This window comes from Magnolia sinica, chromosome 17 (assembly GCF_029962835.1).
Source record: "Magnolia sinica isolate HGM2019 chromosome 17, MsV1, whole genome shotgun sequence".
Taxonomy (NCBI): domain Eukaryota; kingdom Viridiplantae; phylum Streptophyta; class Magnoliopsida; order Magnoliales; family Magnoliaceae; genus Magnolia; species Magnolia sinica.
Window position 1 is genome coordinate 66,197,442 of NC_080589.1, and position 25,133 is coordinate 66,222,574.

Below are 25,133 nucleotides of genomic sequence, written 5' to 3' on the forward strand. Positions count from 1 at the left end.
AAATATTAATCCATTAATTAGAATATTCTAAACATTGAGTTCCATGAGTGTATAGTGTAATCTCGGCTTACTATCATTAAAAGATCCAATTGTCAATTTCATGATATCATTAGTAATTAACACAGAATGCATGACAACTGAAATCAACACTTGCCTTATAGATTAACTTTTCATTCTATCAGCCTTTAATTTTTTCATGAACAGTAACGCCAAGGAAGGGAATTAAATCCTCACCTATAGGGAGCAAACCTATGGTAAAGATTGTACACCTAACCCTTTTCTCATGTCAACCATGGGGAATCGAATCTTCATCTATAGGGAGCAAACCTATGATGAAGATTATATGACTTACGCTTTTTCTCAATTCTTAGTTATAGACAGATGCTAAAAATTTCAGGCTGGTTCCTTTCATGCTTAGTGATTACCAAGTTAATCATTCAATGTTGAAACGGAACCTTAATGTGCAACCGAGATGTGATATGTTAGATCATGACTCAATCAATGTTTAAAAGTTCTAATTATGGGTTAACAATTCAAACTTAACTGTGAAATCTAACGGATGGCTGAATCCAAGAGTTATAAATTACCGACATTCTATACCTTGCAATGTTAAAATCACCCTTATCCTTCACAATCACTTCAGATGCATAAGAAATTCCAGAAAATTTTAAAAATTTTTACAATTAGTGCTCAAGACCAAGAAAATACTAATGAGGTAATCTGATCGCAGGTAATCTAATCGCCCACCCCCAACCTAAAACCTACATTGTCCTCAATGTAAAAGAAATAAACATGCAATGCACATGGGACAACGAAAATAAAAGCGGGGTGATGGAAAGATATCAGTGTAAGAGTGGGTCAGCACAAGAGAGAAATCAACAAAAATAACAAAAATAACATCACAAAAAAAAATCCCACCTATACCACTTTCGCAGGTGTTCTCGATTGCATTTAGCGTATGCAACAAGCCTTTAAACCCCTAGGTTGCCCCTAGTGGACGAGTTGTAGTCTCGTGAGGGTTTACAGTAATGTTACCCACAAACATTGAACTAACTAACTAGGAAAATGAAATGAAATGAAAAGATGGGTTGCCTCCCAGGAGCGCTAAGTTTAACGTCTTCAGCCAGACAAGAATGGACCATGAACTAATTAATCTTGATAACCTGGGTCCGCCAAATAAATTTCCTTAACATCTTGATTAACCAATCCCAGACTTGTTGGGAACAACTTGAACCGTGCTATTTGAAACGGGGTAGACATCCAACAATTTAAGCACCTCCGCTCGAATGATTTCTTTCACGTCTAACACCCTAAGCACCTCCGTTGGAATGATACCAGCGTCTAACAATCTAAGCACCTTCGCTCGACCATCCTTTTTTATGTTAGGGTTAAGCCCCCTTTGCATTTCATGCGATGTTTCTGCATTTTTTTCAAGATCAGTACGATGCATACACAAAGTGGGGCTTACTCCCTTCATGTCCTCTATCGTCCACCCAATAGCTGCCTTATATTCTCTAAGCACTTTAAGCAACTTGTTCTTCTGTTCCTTCTCAAGGTTAGACATTCTGATGACAGGTAGGGTCTCAGACGGACCTAAAAATGCATACTTGAGGTTTTTAGGCAATTGTTTAAGGTCAAGTTCAGGTGGTTTCTCAATAGATGGAACCGGTTTAGACTCAGAGGGTGGAAGAGGTTCCACTTTCGCTTTCCATTTAACAGTCTCCATTATAGGAGTAGAATCGAGCAATGCATTGACTTCTTGGATGGAATTCTCTATGTCAAAATCCATGCCAAAATGTGCTAAGCAAGTCTCAAGTGCGTCTTCGGAAGATTTAAGGAAAGATTCATGCACTAGACTCTCAATCATGTCCACTTCACATATATCCTCCGAGTCTGCTGGTTGTTGTGCAGCATTGAAAACGTTGAGCTTGATCTTCATGTTACCAAAGGACAACTTCATAACTCCATTCCTGCAATTTATGATAGCATTGGATGTGGCCAAGAATGGACGTCCTAAGATAACCGGGATTTGACTTGTAGGATTCTGGACAGGTTGAATATCTAGAACGATGAAATCCACTGGAAAATAAAACTTGTCAACCTGGATTAGCACATCTTCAATAATACCACGGGGCACCTTGATAGATCTATCAGCTAGTTGTAATGTTATTTTAGTTGGTTTCAGCTCACCAAGTCCTAGCTGCTCATAGACCGAATATGGTAACAAATTAACACTGGCCCCTAAATCAAGCAACGCTTTCTGAACCTCATGCTCTCCTATGACACAAGAAATGGTAGGAGCTCCTGGATCCCTAAATTTAGGAGGAGTGTTGTGTTGAATCATGGAGCTGAATTGTTCCGCAAGGAAGACCTTCTTATGAACATTCATCTTATGCTTTTGAGTGCATAAATCTTTAAGAAACTTAGCGTGAGCAGGAACTTGCTTGATAGCATCAAGTAATGGAATGTTGATTTGCACTTGCTTAAACATGTCCAATATCTCATTAAAGTTGTTTCCTTTCTTAACCGGTGCAAGACGTTGAGGAAAAGGTGTTTTAGGCACATAAGATGGCACATGAGTGGTTCCTGTAGAGTCAGAGTGTTGTTGGACTTTGGATGCACTAGTATGTCTCTCCATTTCATTTTGATCTTCCGCATTAGACTTTGATTCTTCCCTAGGTATCTCTACTTTGTTCTCGATTTGTTTACCGGACCTAAGGGTAATGATTGATTTGGCTTGCTCATGATATTGTTCTTGGTTTGAATTAGAGCCAATCTCATACTGTCTTTTTGAATTTACCACAGGTTGACTAGGGAACTTGCCCTTCTCTCTCACTCAATGTGACAGCAAGTTGACTCAGCTGTACTTCCAACTTAGCAATGGATTGCGCATTTGCATGTAAACTCTGCTGGTTAGCTAGTAAAGTATGTTGGGTGTCTTTTTGAAATTGAAGTGAACTCTGCATAAAAAGATTGAGTGTATCCTCAAGAGATGGTTTTCTAGATTGTAGAGGTACTTATTGATACTGTGAGTGTTGATTGCCATCTTGGGAGTAAGGTTGCATAGGAGGATTTCCAGATGGTCCTCCTTGTTGTGGTCCTTTTGCCCAAGAAAAATTTGGATGCCTAGCCCACCCTGGATTGTAGGTGTTCGAGTAAGGATTATTCTCAGTTCTCTGAAAGGTGTTCATAGCATGTACTTGTTCAGAGAGAAATTCTGGAAATGCTGAACTAGATGGACAAGACTGCGTAGGATGGGCGAGACTAGAAAATATGACACATGACTCGACTTGAGTTGTTTGTGGAGGTCCATTGTTTAACATTAAAGCATCCACCTTCTTTGTCAGGGTATCAATTTTGGCATAAAGATGTGGCGTGACTCCTACCTCATATATACCCCCTTTCTTCAGTGGTTGAGGGCTTCTTTCACCTCTATTTGAATAGTCCCATTGCTGGGAGTTTTCACACAAGGTTTTAAAGAAATTCCAAGCTTCGACATCACTTTTGGTCATGAATGACCCTCCACTGGTGGCGTCAACCATGCGGCGGTTTTGGGGTGTCAGACCGTCATAGAAGTATTGAACCTGTTGCCACTTTTCAAAACCATGGTGTGGACATTTAAGAAGTAAATCCTTCCATCTTTCCCAACATTCATGAAAGTGTTCACCCTCTTTTTGTGTGAAATTTGTAATTTCTCTTCGGAGAGCATTAGTTTTGTGAACCGGGAAGAATTTGTTTAAGAACTTCTTAGACAGTTGGTCCCATGTAGTAATAGACCCAACTCCTAGAGAATTCAACCATGCTTTCGCCTTATCCTTCAAAGAGAAAGGAAAAAGGCGCAAACGGATCGAATCGTCTGAAAAGTTTTGGAACTTAAAGGTGGAGCAAATGTCTAAGAATTCTTTCACATGATGATATGGATCCTCCTTATCCTCCTTATCTGAACCATAAAAGGAGGGCAACAATTGTATGACCCCAGGTTTAAGTTCAAAGTGTGCTGCTGTGGTGGCAGGCAACACTATACATGAAGGCGCATTGAATTGGACAGGAGCTGAATAATCTCTAAGAGCTTTAGTTCCATTCTCTTCCGCCATTTCAAACAGGATGTTTCTAAATCTTCTACGAAAGGTTCTTTCTATTTCAGGATCAAAAGGTGCTAGTTCTATGTTCAGAGATCTACGTCCTAGCATAAACTATGTTATCAATATAAGAAAGAAAACTAAACTAAGATGCAACCTAAGATGAATAAAACTAAAAGAAAAAGTTATGAATTCCTAAAAATAAGAGAAAGTTGTGTAAACGAGAATTGGAAGGAAGAACCCGGAAAAGGCGATGATGAATGTCTGAAAATTTGAGAGCTCCTCCTTTTGAAGACAATCTTATTTAACAGCTTCCTTCCTCAATTCCTACAGACATAACAAAAAATAAATTGAATTTCCTAAAATAATGCTAGAAAAATCCTAAGCAACGGTTAATTTATAAGAAAGTTTCTAATCTTAGAAATAAAAGCTAAGTTAGTTTCTAAAAAGGGAAAAAATTTCTAAAACTAGAAAATAGAAAGTTACTTGAAAGAAGAATCAAAATCTAAAATTAGAAAATAAGAAATTTCTAAAAAAAAGAAAGCCTAGAAATAGAAAATTTCTAAAAAAAAATAAATAAAAATAAAACCCTAATTCTAAAAATAGAAATTAAAAAAAAAAAGAGAATTTAGAAAGAGATTACCAAATTAGCAGTTTATGTCAGGACCCTACAAAACAGGAAATAGGTTAGTTTCTAAAAAAAAAAAAGAAATTTAGCTTAAGTTAGTAAAAACCTAAGACTATGAATTATGATAAGAGAGAATCCTAAATCCAATTGGACCGAAACAGTCCCGACAACGTGATGTTTTATTTAAACCAACCTGATTTAAATGATTTTAAACTCGCAAGTATACGAATCGGATGTAGATATGGTACGTATTACGAGATCGTTCCCACGAACTAGTTGTCACAATTCAAAATTAAAGACTCTTCTTAACTAATCCAACAAATATTTGAGATAGTAATTGACTAAACTAAATAAAAATCAATGAAAAAATAACCGAGAGCAATAGTGAGAAAAATTCAATCAAGGAGAAGACTAGGACTTTCGAATCTACCTCTAATTATCATAAACCTTGTTTTACCTGTTGATTCATCCTAATTCAGATTGATATCAAAATAAATAGAGCGCACTCTATGTCCTTGGTCGGGCACACAGAATGTATAATTCCTTAAAGCATATGGATCACATCTTTCCATCCATGGTCAGGCATGGAGAGATGTAGATTCCTGTTTCTTCCTCTATAGGAACCTGTTCATGGTCAGACACAAGCACCTAGAATAATATTCCAAACAATATCCATAACTAGATTTTGGTTAAACTCATACCATGGAGAAGTACGAAAATTCCAGTCAAGTACACCAGAGAAAGAAACAAATCAATTAAATCAACATGAAATCAACACATAACAAGGGTTATTCAAATTAGGGGCTTCATCTCAGCCATAGCTAGAAGATTAGCAATCCATGAATTCAAATAAAAAGAAAGAAAAATAAAATTGATATAAAGAAAACATCTCTCTCTCTCTTCTTCTCTTTTCTTCTCTTTTCTCTTCTCTGGATCTGTTCCCTGGCTCTCCTCCCTCTTCTCTACGTTTTGCATCCCCTTTTGTAGCTGCTAGAGTGGCTGGAATGGAGAAAATCGGGTTTGGAAAGCTGTCGTATGCGCAGCGAAAGCCCTTTTCGCAGCAAACTTCTGTACCTGCATAAGTCCCTCATTCTTTGCATTTTTTCCGTAAAATCAACGTCTCCTGGGACGTTTTTGGCTGTTCTACATGATGGACGGATCAGATCTTCCATCTGATCGAAGATGGTGGGCCACAACCGCCCGGAAGTCGGCTTTTCGCGGACGTGCGTAAGCCTTCGCACGTCCGGTGCTGTGATGCTCGGTGGGCCCCAGATAACCATTTTCGGGGAAATCCACCCCGTCCATTGGATGCACGACGAAATTTCGGTCAGATATGGATGGTTTTGAACATCCATTGACGCGACCCAAAGAAGAAATTACAATAAAATCAATTTTGAACGTCACAGGACAGTCCACTTGTGGCCCCTGTATCTCACACGTGTGCACATATGGGCACAAACTGTAAACATGATTTTGTAGCTCTTGAACCCGTCTACATGATGGACGGCTTGGATCACACGAACGTGTTACCGGTGGGGCCCACAGCGGTCCGTAAAAACGGAGTTTCCGTCCGTTACGCGCTCCAGAAACGGAAGTTTCCATTTTTGAAAGGAGGAAGTCGGGTCAGCAGCGCTGACCGACTTAGGTCGTTCGGTGTACGGGCGGTGCACATGTGCACTATGTACACACGTTATACATATGGGGTCCACTGTGATTCTTTAGAGAAATCCAATCCATCCATCCTGTTTCTCACCTTATTTAAACCGTCTGGGTCAATTTTGAAGTATATGCAGATTGTAGGTGGGCCTAAAATTGAAGATTAATGGGCTGATCTGTCCGTTGGCCCACTTCTCGAGATATCCAATGGTTGAAATTTAATATGTACGGTTTATTTATGGCCTCCAGGCCATATATGGAGTTTCGAACCATTTGGATGGCGGGAACCATGTGATCTTGCATTTTGGACCATTTTCGGGCCTTTTTAACGTGAACGGCTTGACTTCCTCGGATCCCTGGCATGTGAATTCTTCAGTATTAGTTCTCTTGAGTGCGTCCCTTGCTCTGGTGACTTCGGAGTGTCAAATTCATGCTTGTAGTACTCTTTTTCCATCAACGCTCCTGATTTCATCCTGCAACAAAAATATAATTAAAATACTCCGTTAAACATTATCATGTATGTAAAATTAGGTAATAATTGGGGTCTGATATGTAATATTCGACCCTCATCACAACCCCCAACCAGCATTTTGCTGGTCCCGAGCAAAACATGCGAAAAATAATTTTAGAAATAAAGGACAATTCCTGTGAACCCGAGTGACTTGTGAACAGATCGTCGAGGCGCGAGAATTCTAAGATTCATGAATGGTGTACAGAATTTTCTTTTTCTGGAATCAAGCTCACGATAAACTTCATAATCAATTTCAAAATATTAACCCATTAATTAGAATATTCTAAACATTGAGTTCCATGAGTGTATAGTGTAATCTCGGCTTACTATCATTAAGAGATCCAATTATCAATTTCATGATATCATTAGTAATTAACAACGGAATGCATGACAACTGAAACTAACACTTGCCTGATAGGTTAACTTTTCATTCTATCAGCCTTTGATTTTTTTATGAACAATAACGCTAAGGAAGGGAATTAAATCCTCACCTATAGGGAGCAAACCTATGGCAAAGATTGTACACCTAACCCTTTTCTCATGTCAACCATGGGGAATCGAATCTTCATCTATAGGGAGCAAACCTATGATGAAGATTATATGACTTACGCTTTTTCTCAATTCTTAGTTATAGACTGATCCTAAAAATTTCAGGCTGGTTCCTTTCATGCTTAGTGATTACCAAGTTAATCATTCAATGTTGAAACGGAACCTTAATGTGCAACCGAGATGTGATATGTTAGATCATGACTCAATCAATGTTTAAAAGTTCTAATTATGGGTTAACAATTCAAACTTAACTGTGAAATCTAACGGATGGCTGAATCCAAGAGTTATAAATTACCGACATTCTATACCTTGCAATGTTAAAATCACCCTTATCCTTCACAATCACTTCAGATGCATAAGAAATTCCAGAAAATTTTAAAAATTTTCACAATTAGTGCTCAAGACCAAGAAAATACTGATGAGGTAATCTGATCGCAGGTAATCTAATCGCCCACCCCCAACCTAAAACCTACATTGTCCTCAATGTAAAAGAAATAAACATGCAATGCACATGGGACAACGAAAATAAAAGCGGAGTGATGGAAAGATATCAGTGTAAGAGCGGGTCAGCACAAGAGAGAAATCAACAAAAATAACAAAAATAACATCACAAAAAAAATCCCACCTATACCACTTTCGCAGGTGTTCTCGATTGCATTTAGCGTATGCAACAAGCCTTTAAACCCCTAGGTTGCCCCTAGTGGACGAGTTGTAGTCTCGTGAGGGTTTACAGTAATGTTACCCACAAACATTGAACTAACTAACTAGGAAAATGAAATGAAATGAAAAGATGGGTTGCCTCCCAGGAGTGCTAAGTTTAACGTCTTCAGCCAGACAAGAATGGACCATGAACTAATCAATCTTGATAACCTGGGTCCGCCAAATAAATTTCCTTAACATCTTGATTAACCAATCCCAGACTTGTTGGGAACAACTTGAACCGTGCTATTTGAAACGGGGTAGACATCCAACAATTTAAGCACCTCCGCTCGAATGATTTCTTTCACGTCTAACACCCTAAGCACCTCCGTTGGAATGATACCAGCGTCTAACAATCTAAGCACCTTCGCTCGACCATCCTTTTTTATGTTAGGGTTAAGCCCCCTTTGCATTTCATGCGATGTTTCTGCATTTTTTTCAAGATCAGTACGATGCATACACAAAGTGGGGCTTACTCCCTTCATGTCCTCTATCGTCCACCCAATAGCTGCCTTATATTCTCTAAGCACTTTAAGCAACTTGTTCTTCTGTTCCTTCTCAAGGTTAGACATTCTGATGACAGGTAGGGTCTCAGACGGACCTAAAAATGCATACTTGAGGTTTTTAGGCAATTGTTTAAGGTCAAGTTCAGGTGGTTTCTCAATAGATGGAACCGGTTTAGACTCAGAGGGTGGAAGAGGTTCCACTTTCGCTTTCCATTTAACAGTCTCCATTATAGGAGTAGAATCGAGCAATGCATTGACTTCTTGGATGGAATTCTCTATGTCAAAATCCATGCCAAAATGTGCTAAGCAAGTCTCAAGTGCGTCTTCGGAAGATTTAAGGAAAGATTCATGCACTAGACTCTCAATCATGTCCACTTCACATATATCCTCCGAGTCTGCTGGTTGTTGTGCAGCATTGAAAACGTTGAGCTTGATCTTCATGTTACCAAAGGACAACTTCATAACTCCATTCCTGCAATTTATGATAGCATTGGATGTGGCCAAGAATGGACGTCCTAAGATAACCGGGATTTGACTTGTAGGATTCTGGACAGGTTGAGTATCTAGAACGATGAAATCCACTGGAAAATAAAACTTGTCAACCTGGATTAGCACATCTTCAATAATACCACGGGGCACCTTGATATATCTATCAGCTAGTTGTAATGTTATTTTAGTTGGTTTTAACTCACCAAGTCCTAGCTGCTCATAGACCGAATATGGTAACAAATTAACACTGGCCCTTAAATCAAGCAACGCTTTCTGAACCTTATGCTCTCCTATGACACAAGAAATGGTAGGAGCTCCTGGATCCCTAAATTTAGGAGGAGTGTTGTTTTGAATCATGGAGCTGAGTTGCTCTGCAAGGAAGACCTTCTTATGAACATTCATCTTACGCTTTTGAGTGCATAAATCTTTAAGAAACTTAGCGTAAGCAGGGACTTGCTTGATAGCATCAAGCAACGGAATGTTGATTTGGACTTGCTTAAACATGTCCAATATCTCATTAAAGTTGTTTCCTTTCTTAACCGGTGCCAGACGTTGAGGAAAAGGTGCTTTAGGCACATAAGATGACACATGAGTGGTTCCTGGAGAGTCAGAGTGTTGTTGGACTTTGGATGCACTAGTATGTCTCTCTATTTCATTTTGATCTTCCGCATTGGACTTTGATTCTTCCCTAGGCATATCTACTTTGTTCTCGATCTGTTTACCGGACCTAAGGGTAATGATTGATTTGGCTTGTTCATGATATTGTTCTTGGTTTGAATTAGAGCCAATCTCATACTGTCCTTTTGGATTTACCACAGGTTGACTAGGGAACTTGCCCTTCTCTCTCTCACTCAATGTGGCAGCAAGTTGACCCAACTGTACTTCCAGCTTGGCAATGGATTGCGCATTTGCATGTAAACTCTGCTGGTTAGCTAGTAAAGTATGTTGGGTGTCTTTTTGAAATTGAAGTGAACTCTGCATAAAAAGATTAAGTGTATCCTCAAGAGATGGTTTCCTAGATTGTGGAGGCACTTATTGATACTGTGAGAACTGCTGAGGTTGTTGACTGCCAACTTGGGAGTAAGGTTGCATAGGAGGATTTCCAGATGGTCCTCCTTGTTGTGGTCCTTTTGCCCAAGAAAAATTTGGATGCCTAGCCCACCCTGGATTGTAGGTGTTCGAGTAAGGATTATTCTCAGTTCTCTGAAAGGTGTTCATAGCATGTACTTGTTCAGAGAGAAATTCTGGAAATGCTGAACTAGATGGACAAGACTGCGTAGGATGGGCGAGACTAGAAAATATGACACATGACTCGACTTGAGTTGTTTGTGGAGGTCCATTGTTTAACATTAAAGCATCCACCTTCTTTGTCAGGGTATCAATTTTGGCATAAAGATCTGGTGTGACTCCTACCTCATATATACCCCCTTTCTTCAGTGGTTGAGGGCTTCTTTCACCTCTATTTGAATAGTCCCATTGCTGGGAGTTTTCACACAAGGTTTTAAAGAAATTCCAAGCTTCGACATCACTTTTGGTCATGAATGACCCTCCACTGGTGGCGTCAACCATGCGGCGGTTTTGGGGTGTCAGACCGTCATAGAAGTATTGAACCTGTTGCCACTTTTCAAAACCATGGTGTGGACATTTAAGAAGTAAATCCTTCCATCTTTCCCAACATTCATGAAAGTGTTCACCCTCTTTTTGTGTGAAATTTGTAATTTCTCTTCGGAGAGCATTAGTTTTGTGAACCGGGAAGAATTTGTTTAAGAACTTCTTAGACAGTTGGTCCCATGTAGTAATAGACCCAACTCCTAGAGAATTCAACCATGCTTTCGCCTTATCCTTCAAAGAGAAAGGAAAAAGGCGCAAACGGATCGAATCGTCTGAAAAGTTTTGGAACTTAAAGGTGGAGCAAATGTCTAAGAATTCTTTCACATGATGATATGGATCCTCCTTATCTGAACCATAAAAGGAGGGCAACAATTGTATGACCCCAGGTTTAAGTTCAAAGTGTGCTGCTGTGGTGGCAGGCAACACTATACATGAAGGCGCATTGAATTGGACAGGAGCTGAATAATCTCTAAGAGCTTTAGTTCCATTCTCTTCCACCATATCAAATAAGATGTTTCTAAATCTTCTACGAAAGGTTCTTTCTATTTCAGGATCAAAAGGTGCTAGTTCTATGTTCAGAGATCTACGTCCTAGCATAAACTATGTTATCAATATAAGAAAGAAAACTAAACTAAGATGCAACCTAAGATGAATAAAACTAAAAGAAAAAGTTATGAATTCCTAAAAACAAGAGAAAGTTGTGTAAACGAGAATTGGAAGGAAGAACCCGGAAAAGGCGATGATGAATGTCTGAAAATTTGAGAGCTCCTCCTTTTGAAGACAATCTTATTTAATAGCTTCCTTCCTCAATTCCTACAGACATAACAAAAAATAAATTGAATTTCCTAAAATAATGCTAGAAAAATCCTAAGCAACGGTTAATTTATAAGAAAGTTTCTAATCTTAGAAATAAAAGCTAAGTTAGTTTCTAAAAAGGGAAAAAATTTCTAAAACTAGAAAATAGAAAGTTACTTGAAAGAAGAATCAAAATCTAAAATTAGAAAATAAGAAATTTCTAAAAAAAAGAAAGCCTAGAAATAGAAAATTTCTAAAAAAAAAATAAAAAATAAAAAATAAAACCCTAATTCTAAAAATAGAAATTAGAAAAAAGTAGAGAATTTAGAAAGAGATTACCAAATTAGCAGTTTATGTCAGGACCCTACAAAACAGGAAATAGGTTAGTTTCTAAAAAAAAAAAAAGAAATTTAGCTTAAGTTAGTAAAAACCTAAGACTATGAATTATGATAAGAGAGAATCCTAAATCCAATTGGACCGAAACAGTCCCCGGCAACGGCGCAAAAAACTTGATGTTTTATTTAAACCAACCTGATTTAAATGATTTTAAACTCGCAAGTATACGAATCAGATGTAGATATGGTACGTATTACGAGATCGTTCCCACGAGGACTGGTTGTCACAATTCAAAATTAAAGACTCTTCTTAACTAATCCAACAAATATTTGAGATAGTAATTGACTAAACTAAATAAAAATCAATGAAAAAATAACCGAGAGCAATAGTGAGAAAAATTCAATCAAGGAGAAGACTAGGACTTTCGAATCCACCTCTAATTATCATAAACCTTGTTTTACCTGTTGATTCATCCTAATTCAGATTGATATCAAAATAAATAGAGCGCACTCTATGTCCTTGGTCGGGCACACAGAATGTATAATTCCTTAAAGCATATGGATCACATCTTTCCATCCATGGTCAGGCATGGAGAGATGTAGATTCCTGTTTCTTCCTCTATAGGAACCTGTTCATGGTCAGACACAAGCACCTAGAATAATATTCCAAACAATATCCATAACTAGATTTTGGTTAAACTCATAGCATGGAGAAGTACGAAAATTCCAGTCAAGTACACCAGAGAAAGAAACAAATCAATTAAATCAACATGAAATCAACACATAACAAGGGTTATTCAAATTAGGGGCTTCATCTCAGCCCTAGCTAGAAGATTAGCAATCCATGAATTCAAATAAAAAGAAAGAAAAATAAAATTGATATAAAGAAAACATCTCTCTCTTCTTCTCTTTTCTTCTCTTTTCTCTTCTCTGGATCTGTTCCCTGGCTCTCCTCCCTCTTCTCTACGTTTTGCATCCCTTTTTGTAGCTGCTAGAGTGGCTGGAATGGAGAAAATCGGGTTTGGAAAGCTGTCGTATGCGCAGCGAAAGCCCTTTTCGCAGCAAACTTCTGTACCTGCATAAGTCCCTCATTCTTTGCATTTTTTCCGTAAAATCAACGTCTCCTGGGACGTTTTTGGCTGTTCTACATGATGGACGGATCAGATCTTCCATCTGATCGAAGATGGTGGGCCACAACCGCCCGGAAGTCGGCTTTTCGCGGACGTGCGTAAGCCTTCGCACGTCCGGTGCTGTGATGCTCGGTGGGCCCCAGATAACCATTTTCGGGGAAATCCACCCCGTCCATTGGATGCACGACGAAATTTCGGTCAGATATGGATGGTTTTGAACATCCATTGACGCGACCCATAGAAGAAATTACAATAAAATCAATTTTGAACGTCACAGGACAGTCCACTTGTGGCCCCTGTATCTCACACGTGTGCACGTATGGGCACAAACTGTAAACATGATTTTGTAGCTCTTGAACCCGTCTACATGATGGACGGCTTGGATCACATGAACGTGTTACAGGTGGGGCCCACAGCGGTTCGTAAAAATGGAGTTTCCGTCCGTTACGCGCTCCAGAAACGGAAGTTTCCATTTTTGAAAGGAGGAAGTCGGGTCAGCAGCGCTGACCGACTTAGGTCGTTCGGTGTACGGGCGGTGCACATGTGCACTATGTACACACGTTATACATATGGGGTCCACTGTGATTCTTTAGAGAAATCCAATCCATCCATCCTACTTCTCACCTTATTTAAACCGTCTGGGTCAATTTTGAAGTATATGCAGATTGTAGGTGGGCCTAAAATTAAAGATTAATGGGCTGATCTGTCCGTTGGCCCACTTCTCGAGATATCCAATGGTTGAAATTTAATATGTACGGTTTATTTATGGCCTCCAGGCCATATATGGAGTTTCGAACCATTTGGATGGCGGGAACCATGTGATCTTGCATTTTGGACCATTTTCGGGCCTTTTTAACGTGAACGGCTTGACTTCCTCGGATCCCTGGCATGTGAATTCTTCAGTATTAGTTCCCTTGAGTGCGTCCCTTGCTCTGGTGACTTCGGAGTGTCAAATTCATGCTTGTAGTACTCTTTTTCCATCAACGCTCCTGATTTCATCCTGCAACAAAAATATAATTAAAATACTCCATTAAACATTATCATGTATGTAAAATTAGGTAATAATTGGGGTCTGATATGTAATATTCGACCCTCATCAGTCCTCAATAGATAGGATTTGAGTGTGCAGTCTCCATTGGTACATACCAATGTCCTAGGTGGTAGTGCTCTCATTATCATCACAAATTTCAGCAAGCACTTTTTCTAAATCAGAATTTGTCAAGTCCCCAATGACTTGAATTAATTCCTCAGTCAGACTAGGTTCTAATTCCTCTTCTATTAAGCAGTCCATAAAATTCAGCTCATGGATCTCATTATTATTAATGGGCTACTTATATAGATTGAAAATATTTAGCTCTAGAGTCATGTTACCAAAATACAAGTTCATCATTCCATTCCTGCAATTTATGATTGCATTTGAAATTGTTAGAAATGGGTGGCCTAAAATGATGGAAACTTAAGCGCTAGCGTTTACACATGGTTCAGTGTCTGATACAATAAAATCCATGGGGAAGTAGAATTTCTCCACTTGGACTAGCACGTCCTCTAAAATTCCCCTTGGTACCTTCATGGAGCGGTTAGCGAGTTGGAGTGTAATCGTGGTTTAAGCTCGCCTAGCCCCATTTGTTTATAAACCAAATAAGGTACTAAGTTGACACTTGCACCCAAATCTAGCAAAGCATGCTCAATTTGAAAATTCCTAATAATACAAGGAATAGTCAGACTTTTCGGGTCTTTATATTTGGGTACGACCCTTTGTTGAATAATAGCGCTCAATTTGTCAGTAAGGAAGGCCTTTTTGTGCACATTTAATTTTCTCTTTACAGTGCACAAGTCCTTGAGATATTTTGCACATGATGGAATTTTTCTAATGGTATCAAGTAGAGGAATATTAACAGTAACCTTTTGGAGCACATCTAACACCTCTTGATATTTCATGGGGATAGTTGGATTCTAAAGTTTAGATGGAAATGGAACTGGAGGCTCATATGACTTAGTCTCTCTATCCTTTTGTTGTTGCGGCTCTTGAACTATAGCCGGTTCATCATTCTCTTGAGACGGTGGCTTATCCTCCGGTATTTCTACCGATTGCATGATTTGTTATCGACATCTTTTCCACTTCTCAAGGTAATGATGGTCTTAACTTGTTCAGGATGTAGCTCACTTGGATTTGAGTCTCCAATGAAATGTATGTTTCTAGGGTTTGGCACTGATTGAGAAGGAAGGTACCTTTTTCCCTAGCATTTAATTGAGTCTCAATCCTAGTCACGACCGTGTTTAATTCCTGATTTGATTGGATTAGAGATTGATTCATTTGAGCTTGAGTGTTCATGAATGCGGTCAATGCATCCTCCATAGATGATCGCTTTGGCGAGGGCACATATGGTGCATTTTTAGGTGCCCCAAAGAAGTTGTTTTGTGGAGGCATTTGAGATGTATTGGGTGCATTAATTTGTGGTCCATTCCTCCAACTAAGATTAGGATGGTTACGCTAATTTGGATTATACGTGTTTCCCATTAGTTGCATAATTGACCTTTGGTAGTTATTTATAGCATTTGCTTTCTCATGCTCATGCGTGATATTTTGTTCAACTGAGATTATCGGACAATCCTTTGTGTCATGGTTTGTACCACCACAAATGCTACAAAAATTACCTAAGGAAGTGTTTAACCATATCAACCTTCATAATTTCTAAGGCTTCGACCTTTCTAGCCAATTTAGTGAATTTTGCATTAAGGTCTTCTTCCTCTGTTAGGACATACATCCCCGCTCTCTTTAAGAATGGGTCTAGTTTGGCCTGGTTTAGTAGAGACATCCCATGTATGCCTATTCTCTGCTAACATGTTTAGAAAATCCTAAGCCTCATTATGATCTTTGTTAAGAAAAGTTCCACCACATATCATCTCTATGAACTGATGGGTATCTATGATGAGCCCCTTTCGGAATGCATCAATCACGTGCCATGGTTCATAACCATGATATGGACAAGTAATTAGAAGGTCTTTGAAGCGCTCCCAAGCTTGAAAATACAGTTCATTCCCCTTTTGGGAGAATGACATGATTTCTTATTTTAGTGCATTTGTTTTGTGCTCGGGAAAGAACTTTTTCAAAAACTCTCTATTTAAGGCTTGCCATGTAGTGATGGTATTAGGTCTTAGAGAGTTGAGACATGCTTTGGCCCGATCCTTTAGAGAAAATGAGAATAACCTAAGCTTAAGTACATCCCTATTGCCATTGTTTACTTGTAATGTTGCAAGTACTTCCTTAAAGTCTTTGAGGTGCAAGTAGGGACTTTCAGAATCCAAGCCATGAAATTTAGAAATTAATTGAATCACACCTGGTTTAAAATCAATGTTTCCTGTGTGAGCAGGGAACACTATGCAAGATAGTAAAGTTGATCTCTAAGGGTGTAGATGTTCATGTAAAGTCCGTGGTTGGTTTAACACATTCCTACGAACTTCATTTTCATCCTCAAGAGGAGGATTAGGTTGATTTTCTTTGTTTTAATTTATAGTTGGATCTGAAAGATTTAAATTTGGATTATCAACTGGGTCTTCTATGGAATCCAAGTGATGTTGAGTGCCTCTTCTAAGTGAATGATCAAGGCCTGAAACTAGTCCGCCTTTGGAAGAGAGTCGATTGTTTTAATCCCTACTTCAACGGGACATAAACCATTCACACCACACAACAAATACCACTAATTCAAATATCAAGTATGATACTTAAAATAAAAACAAAAACTTAACCAACAACCTAGGCGGCAGGGTCGACCATGAGGGTTCAGTCCACAAAGCAAAATAAATCAACAACCCAAGCGGCAAGGCCGACCATGAGGGTTCAATTCACAAAGCAAAAAAAAATTAACAACCCAGGCGGCAAGGCCGACCATGAGGGTTCCATCTACAAAGCAAAAATAAATCAACAACCCAGGCGGCAAGGCCGACCATGAGGGTTCAATCCACAAAGTAAAAATAAAAAATAAATCAACAAAAGTAAAACTAATGGAGAAAGTAAACTATGTTAATCTATAAAATAGATTCAGCGGATAATCTTTGTGATCAAACAACAACTGTAGGACAACCATAGTACTTGGGTGATAAAATCTCAAGTAGGGCAATCTTATGTCATAGTTAGTGCTTGAAAGACCCAACTGAATTTACTTTCAAAGAAAAAAAGAAAATCTACAAAAAATTGGAGGGTTTAGAAGAGAATTTACCTTAACTATCTTGCACAGTTCTAATCTATCTCAGTCTCTCCCTGATAACGGCGTAAAAAACTCAATTGCTTGCTTCCAAGTGCAGAGGTTCATAAGTAATATTCTGTGAATACAGGGTCGATCCCACAAGGAGATGAATTGCGAGAAGGGGAAAATCAAATGTAAAACAAACTAAGTAATAAAAACTAAACTGATGATTTGATTTTGAGATTTTTGAATGGATGTAATTCAACTGAATTAAAACAACACCCAAGCTTCAAAGTTCCGCACATAGGTTAATGTTCCAAAATCATGATGACTTGGATAACACAATTAAGATTTGAGCACTATGGTCAGCCTAATCGGAAAATAAAACAGTTTTAATAAATGATATAAAAGATTAGAAAATCATCGATTTGCACCATTGACATATATTTTCAAGCGCCAGTGATTTTAAGAATTCAATATCCATAAGATAATGAAAATTAAAGAAATATAACAGGTTGAGAACTTCTCCTATCTAGGAAATCTAATTGATCTACGGTAAGCCTATCCATCAATGTGGATCTCATATGATGGAAACATATGTATCTTACAAGAGGATCAAAACAAAACCTAAATAATAGATAATATGTATATACCATTCTTCTCATCATTAAAACAATTGACCATTATAACTTAAAGAAATATTAAACCCATGTTCTTTCCTTCTAACTTGGGATAGAAGGAACTTAGAAAAATATAATTAGAATAGAGAAAGAAAGCAACAAGAAAGAAATAAATGCAAATAGAAAATATCTAAAAGGAAAAAAAATAACTTATAAAACTTAAATAAAATTGAAAACCCTCTAAAAACCCTAAATCTTGCTCTTGAATGCTTTGAATGATGCTTAGGAATGCTCTTGGAAGCCCTGTTTATAAGTGGGAAACTCCAATTTTTATACAAAGTTTGGAAACTCTAAAAACCGCCTCAAATTTACACAATTTTCTAAAATAGACTTCTCGTTGCACAATTTGTTAAAACAGACTTCACACTGCGCAATTTTTCAAAATAAACTTAAGAGCTTCAGAATAACTTTTCACGACGATTTCAGGATTCTTCACTTCAAATTTTTGATTCTTTTCATTCCTCACTTGGTTTTCTTGGATCTTTGGCATGTAAATTCTTTAATCTTGGTCTCCTAAGATCCATCCTTTGCCATGATGATTCTTGAGCATCAAATCCATGCTTTTAGCACCATTTTTTAATCCAAGCTCTTAAATTTACCTTGCAACACATACATGAGTAAGATAGAACATTAAGTTGGTTCATGTTCATAAAACCAAGATATAAATGGAGGAAATTATGCAATATTTGAGTCTTAACAATTAGGCAGGCTAATCAGTTGTTTTCTTAGTGGCGAAGTTGTGAAAAATTGAGAAAATTTTCTGAAATTTCTGTAAATTTAAGTGATCTTGAAGTTAATCCACGAATTAGAATTACAAGATACTTAATATTGATGCCTTATGTCTCTTGAATTTTATTCACTTGGGAGATCTCAAAATTAAGTTAAGTCATTGATCCTTGATTAGAAGTTTTAAACATTGATTGAGTCATGATTTTACATATCACATCCAGCTTACACATTAAAGTGTCAGAAGATGAATTGTAAGGCAAGTTTCGGTTTAGGTTTTGGTTATCCTGAATGCTCTCTCTCTCTCTATTTTTTTTTTTTGGGTTAGTATGTTAGTACACACCCATGTCAGTAGACACACTCCATGTTAGCCACCCTCGCTAGGGATCGATTCTTGAATGCTCTTTTAATTATCGATGTTATAATGAAAGTGACGAATTGAACTTTTGATTGTGATAAGTCTAAACTTCATTACACACCTATGGAACTCAATATTTGGAATTGTTCTAATTGGAGAATTAATGCTTTGAACTTGATTATGAAACTTACCGAGTGCTAGAGTTTAGGAGAAGGTAATGTATAACATTGATGTATTTTAGAATTCTATTATCTGGATTATCTTTTTAAAACCACTCGAGCTTATAGAAATTATCCTGTGGTTCTCGAAATATTTTTCGCATACTTTGCTCGCGATTAGCAAAATGCTAGTTGAGGATTGTGTTGATGGTCAAATATTGCATATTATCCTCCATTTATATCTTGATTTTATAAACATGATAATGTTTAATATTTTATTTTACTCATGTTTGTGTTGTTAGGTGAATATAAGAGTTTGGATTGAAAAGGGTGATAAAAGCGTGGATTTGATGCTCAAGAATCACCAAGCCAATGGATAGATTTAGGAGACTAAGATTGAAGAATTCACATGCCAAAGATCCAAGAAAACCAAGTGAGGAATGAAGAAAATCAAAGATTTGAAGTGAAGAAACGGAATCCTGAAATCGTCCTAAAAAAACATATTTTGAAATTCTGGGTTATTTTGTGAAATCACGCAGAGTGAAGTCTATTTTGAAAAACTGCACAGAGTGAAGTTTATTTTAGCAAAATGCTGGTTGGGGATTGTATTGATGGTCAAATATTGCATATTATCCTCCATTTATATCTTGATTTTATAAACATGATAATGTTTAATGTTTTATTTTACTCGTGTTTGTGTTGCAAAGTGAATATAAGAGTTTAGATTAAAAATGGTGATAAAAGTATGGATTTGATGCTTAGGAATCATCAAGCCAATGGATGGATCTTAGGAGACTAAGATTGAAGAATTTACATGCTAAAGATCCAAGAAAACCAAGTGAGGAATGAAGAGAATCAAAGATTTGACGTGAAGAAAAGGAATCCTGAAATCGTCCTGAAAAAGCATATTTTGAAATTCTAGGTCATTTTGTGAAATCGCACAGAGTGAAGTTTATTTTGAGAAACTGCATAGAGTGAAGTTTATTTTATCAAACTGCACACACACACACACATATGTGAAAGGTTCTAGGTAGGTGATCTCATGGAAACTTCCCATGAGGTCGAGCTGTGTGGGCCACACTGTGATGCGTGTCGAACATCAACACCATGCATTTGATGGGTCCCCTTTAAATTATGGGATATACTAAAAATCAGCCGTATATAGAACTCAAGTGGGCCATACCATATTAAATCACGTGAAGACAGGGATAAAACATATAAAAGCACTTGGTGGGGCTCACCTGAAATTTGGATACATTTGAAACTTGGTCTGACCCCTCATCCAAGTGGGACACACAAAATGGATGGGCTGGATTTGTGAACCACATCTCGGTGGGCCCAATAAATGATTATGAATGTTTTAATGGGAAGGTAGCCCCTCTCAACTTTTGCATGTGGTGTGGCCCACACAAGTCATGGATTGACTTGATTTTTAAGTCTGAGGCCTACCATGGAATGATGCATCTGACTAATGAGGTAGATTTTCGACAAACATCGCCGTGGGGCCACATAGCTTGACCTCATGGGAAGCTCCCGTGAGGTCAACCGCATTGAACCATTTCCATATATATATATATATATATATATATATATATATATATATATATATATATATATCAACCACCACACTCAGGATGTCAACATCTAACATCTAATATGTTTGGATCGGACCTCACATGCATATTCAAATCGTGCTCTAATTAATATACATATACCATCCAGGATGCTACCAAAGTACGAGTTCTCACATCTAATGGTCCAATTAGATTTCACGGACACGTAGAATGGCATAACTACTTTAGAAAGTGATGAATAATTAATGTTATTAGTGGAAATTATGATAGGTAATAAATACATTAATGAAAGGGAAAATGGTCTGGGGCTCATGTAGGCTACACCATACACATGGTGTTTGTGTGAAATCCACGGCGTCCATCAAGCGCCACACTCCATGTTAGGCCTACAGCCAAAAAACTCAGTCCCATCTATGATTCAAGTGCACCACATGATTAGAAAGATTGTACTAGGCAAATCTCACCATTCAAAATATAACACTTAATGTGGCCCACTTGAATCACAAATGGGCTTGATTTTTGGGCTATCTAATATTTGGGGTGCTATCTAATATTTGGAATGGATCTCACATATACATCACGGTGGGCTCCATTAGAATCAAGGGTGGATGTCCCTTAAAGCTATGTGGCCCTACCATGATGTATGTGTTTTATCTACGCTGATCATCTATTTTTCTATCTCATTTCAGTGAATGATTCCAAAAATAAGGCAGATCCAACCACACCACAGGAAACGGTGGTGGAACGTCCATCATTAAAAACTCCTTTGGGCCCACTTTAACGTTTATTTGCCATCCAACCTGTTGATTAGGTCACACACACCTTGATGAAGGGAAAACACAAATATCATCCTGATGCAAAACTTTGTAGGCCTCAAGAATTCTTTAATAGTGGGTGTTCAATCACCATTGTTTCCCGTGGTGTGGTCCACCTGAGATTTGGATTTGCCTAGTTTTTGGGCTTATGCCCTAAAATGATCTGGCACAATAGATGAACAGTGCAGATAAAATACGTATTCCTTTCAACACAGGGCGGCGCAGGCGTGCGCTGTGTGCTGCAAAACGCACTTCCAGTCCATTTTTTAACGGTAATGGGGGTTTGACTTATCTGCACCTTTGATTTTTAGTGGTCATTACTATGCGTGTGTGAAATTTAATCCAACCATTTAATGTGTAATCACACGTTATGCACGGGGCAAAAAAATCAGACTGACCTCTGATTCAGGTGGGCCACACTAAAGGAAATAGTTAGGAGAAATGTTCACCCTCGATTTTTACAGGGCCCACTGAGATGATTACATGAAATTCACTCCATCCATCAGATGCCATAGAAAAATATAGGCCTGGATCCCCAAAATAAGTTCATTTGTGATTCATGTGGGCCACACCAAGGGTTACATTTTGAGAGGTGAGCGTTACCCTTTACACTCTTTCCAATCATGTGGTGGACAGTAATCATAGATGGGGTTTAGTTTTTCATACTGGGCTTAACATGGAGTGACGCACCTGATGAACGGGGTAGATTTCACATAAACACCATGGTGGGGCCTCATGAGCTACAGACCTTTTCCCCTTCCATTCATTTATTTATTACCACTTGTTACAAAGATAACATTAATTATTCACCACTTCCCACAGTGTTGTGTCATCTGATGTGATACTTTGGTTGTGTGGTAGATAATATATATTACTCAAATATTTATATATCATCCACCACACTATCAAACTATCAATGTCAGTCTCTCTGTCTCTCTAAGCTCTGGCCAGACTATATTGAAAATCTATTGGCCGTGAAAGAGGTTAGGTTGATTGAAAAATCTCAGGGCGTGTTTGGGCAGTAGGATTAGTAGGGATTAGGTGGGATGGGATTCATCTGGTCCCGTGCTTATTCCACTCTGTTTGGGAAGAACGGAAAAGCTTGGAATTAGATTAAATGGAATTGCATTGGTCCCGTGCCAATTTCACCCAATTTTAGCAAGTTGTGTAGGTCCCACCATAATGTGTGGGCTATATCCACACTGTCCACCCATTTTTTGAGATTATTTTAGAGCATGGGCCAAAAAATCAAGTAAATCTAAAGCTCAAGTGGACCCACCATAGAAAGCAACGGGGATTGAATACTTATTGTTGAAAACTTCTTTGGGGCCATATAAGTTTTGGATCTGCCTCATTTTTAGACCCATGCCATAAAATGAGGTTACGAAACAAATGAATGGCTTAAATATAACACGTGTGTTATTTTCAGTAATTTCAAATGATGGTGGGTATATCCGTTCAATGTACCATCATATTACAAACAAAGCATGGAATTAATCTTATCGCATGGCAATGGGGGCAATCCTTGCCATGGGTAATAATTATGTATTTTGAATCCCATCGCACCTAATCCCTTCTAATCCCACCGCCCAAACACGCCCTTAACATTTGATTAATAGAAATTTATTTGTTGAATTTTGATAAAATGTAAGCCCACGTCACAGCTATTATGTGGGACCTGCCTTCCACCACCGTCCATGACCATTTAGAGCCATTCATTAATTGGGTAGTGTACACTACATATGCAAAATATTGCAGTACACTTGTCTAAAAACCCTTAGAAAACCAACCTAGCCAATCCAAAATCCAATCCACAATAAAGCGCCACCCTGTGCCATTTATATGGACAACAGCAAATCACAGAATTACGATAAGTGCGCAGGTGGTTATAATTGTTGGCCAACCCATGTCAACAAGCCCAAGCAACACATATGGTCCAAAAGTGCAATCCATGTGTATTGCAGCCCCAAACGGGCAGATTTTAGGATCTCCCAATATTTTTTATATAGTAAACCAGCAGCCAGGCGGCAATATGATCTCCCAATATTTTTTGGACAATATTAAAGGAAACCAGTAGCCAGGTTGCAATATGATTATCGGCCCAAGGATAGAATGACCATTTGAATTTCCCTATGGGGTGAAATTATTTGTTTTACTACTTATCAAGGTAAATCTATGATGGCGTGTATTCTCCAAACATTCAGATTGCTCTACATAGCAAGTTTTCCACTATGTATTGTGTGTGTGTGTCTATATATATATATATATATATATATATATATATATATAAAAGCAAGGCCAACCTCTATAAATAGGTCCCACACCTCATTTAATACATCTAGCAAGAGACAAAAAGGGAGAGAGAAAGTCCTACAAGAGTGAGAGTGAGAGTGAGAGTGAGTGTGAGAAAAATTGTGTAATTTCCTCATTTAAGTCATTGAACCTAGTCTATATTAGCATCCAAGTCATCCCTACAATCCAAGACTAATAAAGTAGGGGTGGGATTTGAGATTTACGATCATCTTATCTTAGGAATAGTGTCTTAGCTCTCATATCTTCTCTCACATTTCCAGGTGTATGGGGCTGCAATCCATCCATCCATTTACCTTTTTTTTTTTTTAAATGTTCACACTTTGAATATCTCTCTCATGCACCCCTACTTAAAAGTTTGGGTTACTTTTGATTACTTTACACCTTGCTGAATTTTTGGATCATGGTGTATCAAAAGCTAAATCTTGCTCAAACTTATTTTAATCCTCTTTTTTTTAAAAAATAAAAATAAATAAATTTAAATCATCGGTATATTGCATTGGTGCTTCTTTTAGTAGTTACTATCTCTTCAAAACTCACCTCAGGTTGAGACATCACATTCTCCATAGCAGTGATTTGAACAAGTGGTAACTTATTAATTGTTAACATTTTATAAATAGTTAGATCATTAGCATATTACATTTGCCTTTCTTTTCTTCCTTTCTTTTATCGCTACTATCTCCTCCAAACCCACCTAAGGTTGAGACAATATGATCTCTTTAGTGGTAATTTAGGAGAGTAATGGTTTACTAGTCAGTTTTTGGCATTGTTGACAACTAGATAGTCAATTTGTATAAGGCTGTCTGAAATTCTAAAAATTCTTAAAAAGTCATAAATTTTGTAAATTAGAGATTGCACGCAAGCGCGGGTGGTTGAGGGTGCTTAACCCCTTCCCTCACTATCACGCAGGCCCTTACTTAGAATTCTTAATTGCGGACCTATTTGAAAAGTCATCTTAAGTTGGAGAGTCATCGATTCTCCAACCCAAGGCTATTCTACAAGTGTACCCGACCATAGATTCCAGGCCTTCATCGGTTAGTAGCGACTTCAAGTAATTTAAGCATATTATTCCAAGCATGTGCCATACCCATAAAAGAACCCAAGTCACAACAACATGAGACAAGTCACAACAATCCGCACGCCCACCGTCGAATGAGATTAGCGTCCACAAATTGGTGACTCCACTGGGGATGTTTGTGTGTTGGTAGCCAGTAGCAAAGATCTTAACTCGAAACACAATATTTAAGAATTTTTGGAGTTTCGGTCCATTTGCTTTCAAGTTTTCTGTCTTTCCTCGCTTTACTTTGTATAATTTACTTTTTCATTTTTTGTCTTTCTAG

General features: G+C 38.0%; 1 protein-coding gene and 2 non-coding genes across 3 annotated transcripts; 2 read left to right on the forward strand and 1 right to left on the reverse strand.

Moving 5' to 3' along the window:
- The first annotated feature begins 3,600 nt into the window (after positions 1 to 3,600).
- LOC131232117 (small nucleolar RNA R71) lies at positions 3,601 to 3,707 on the forward strand. Its single transcript, XR_009164721.1, has one exon. It is a non-coding gene; the product is annotated as a small nucleolar RNA R71 (small nucleolar RNA).
- A 4,621-nt stretch (positions 3,708 to 8,328) lies between these two features.
- LOC131230589 (uncharacterized) lies at positions 8,329 to 24,360 on the reverse strand. Its single transcript, XM_058226493.1, has 2 exons — positions 24,334 to 24,360; positions 8,329 to 9,954 (listed from the first exon to the last, which is right to left on the reverse strand). Exons 1-2 carry the CDS (start codon positions 24,358 to 24,360, stop codon positions 8,329 to 8,331), a joined length of 1,653 nt encoding a protein of 550 aa, XP_058082476.1.
- LOC131232128 (small nucleolar RNA R71) lies at positions 10,745 to 10,851 on the forward strand. Its single transcript, XR_009164734.1, has one exon. It is a non-coding gene; the product is annotated as a small nucleolar RNA R71 (small nucleolar RNA).
- Positions 24,361 to 25,133: the final 773 nt, after the last annotated feature.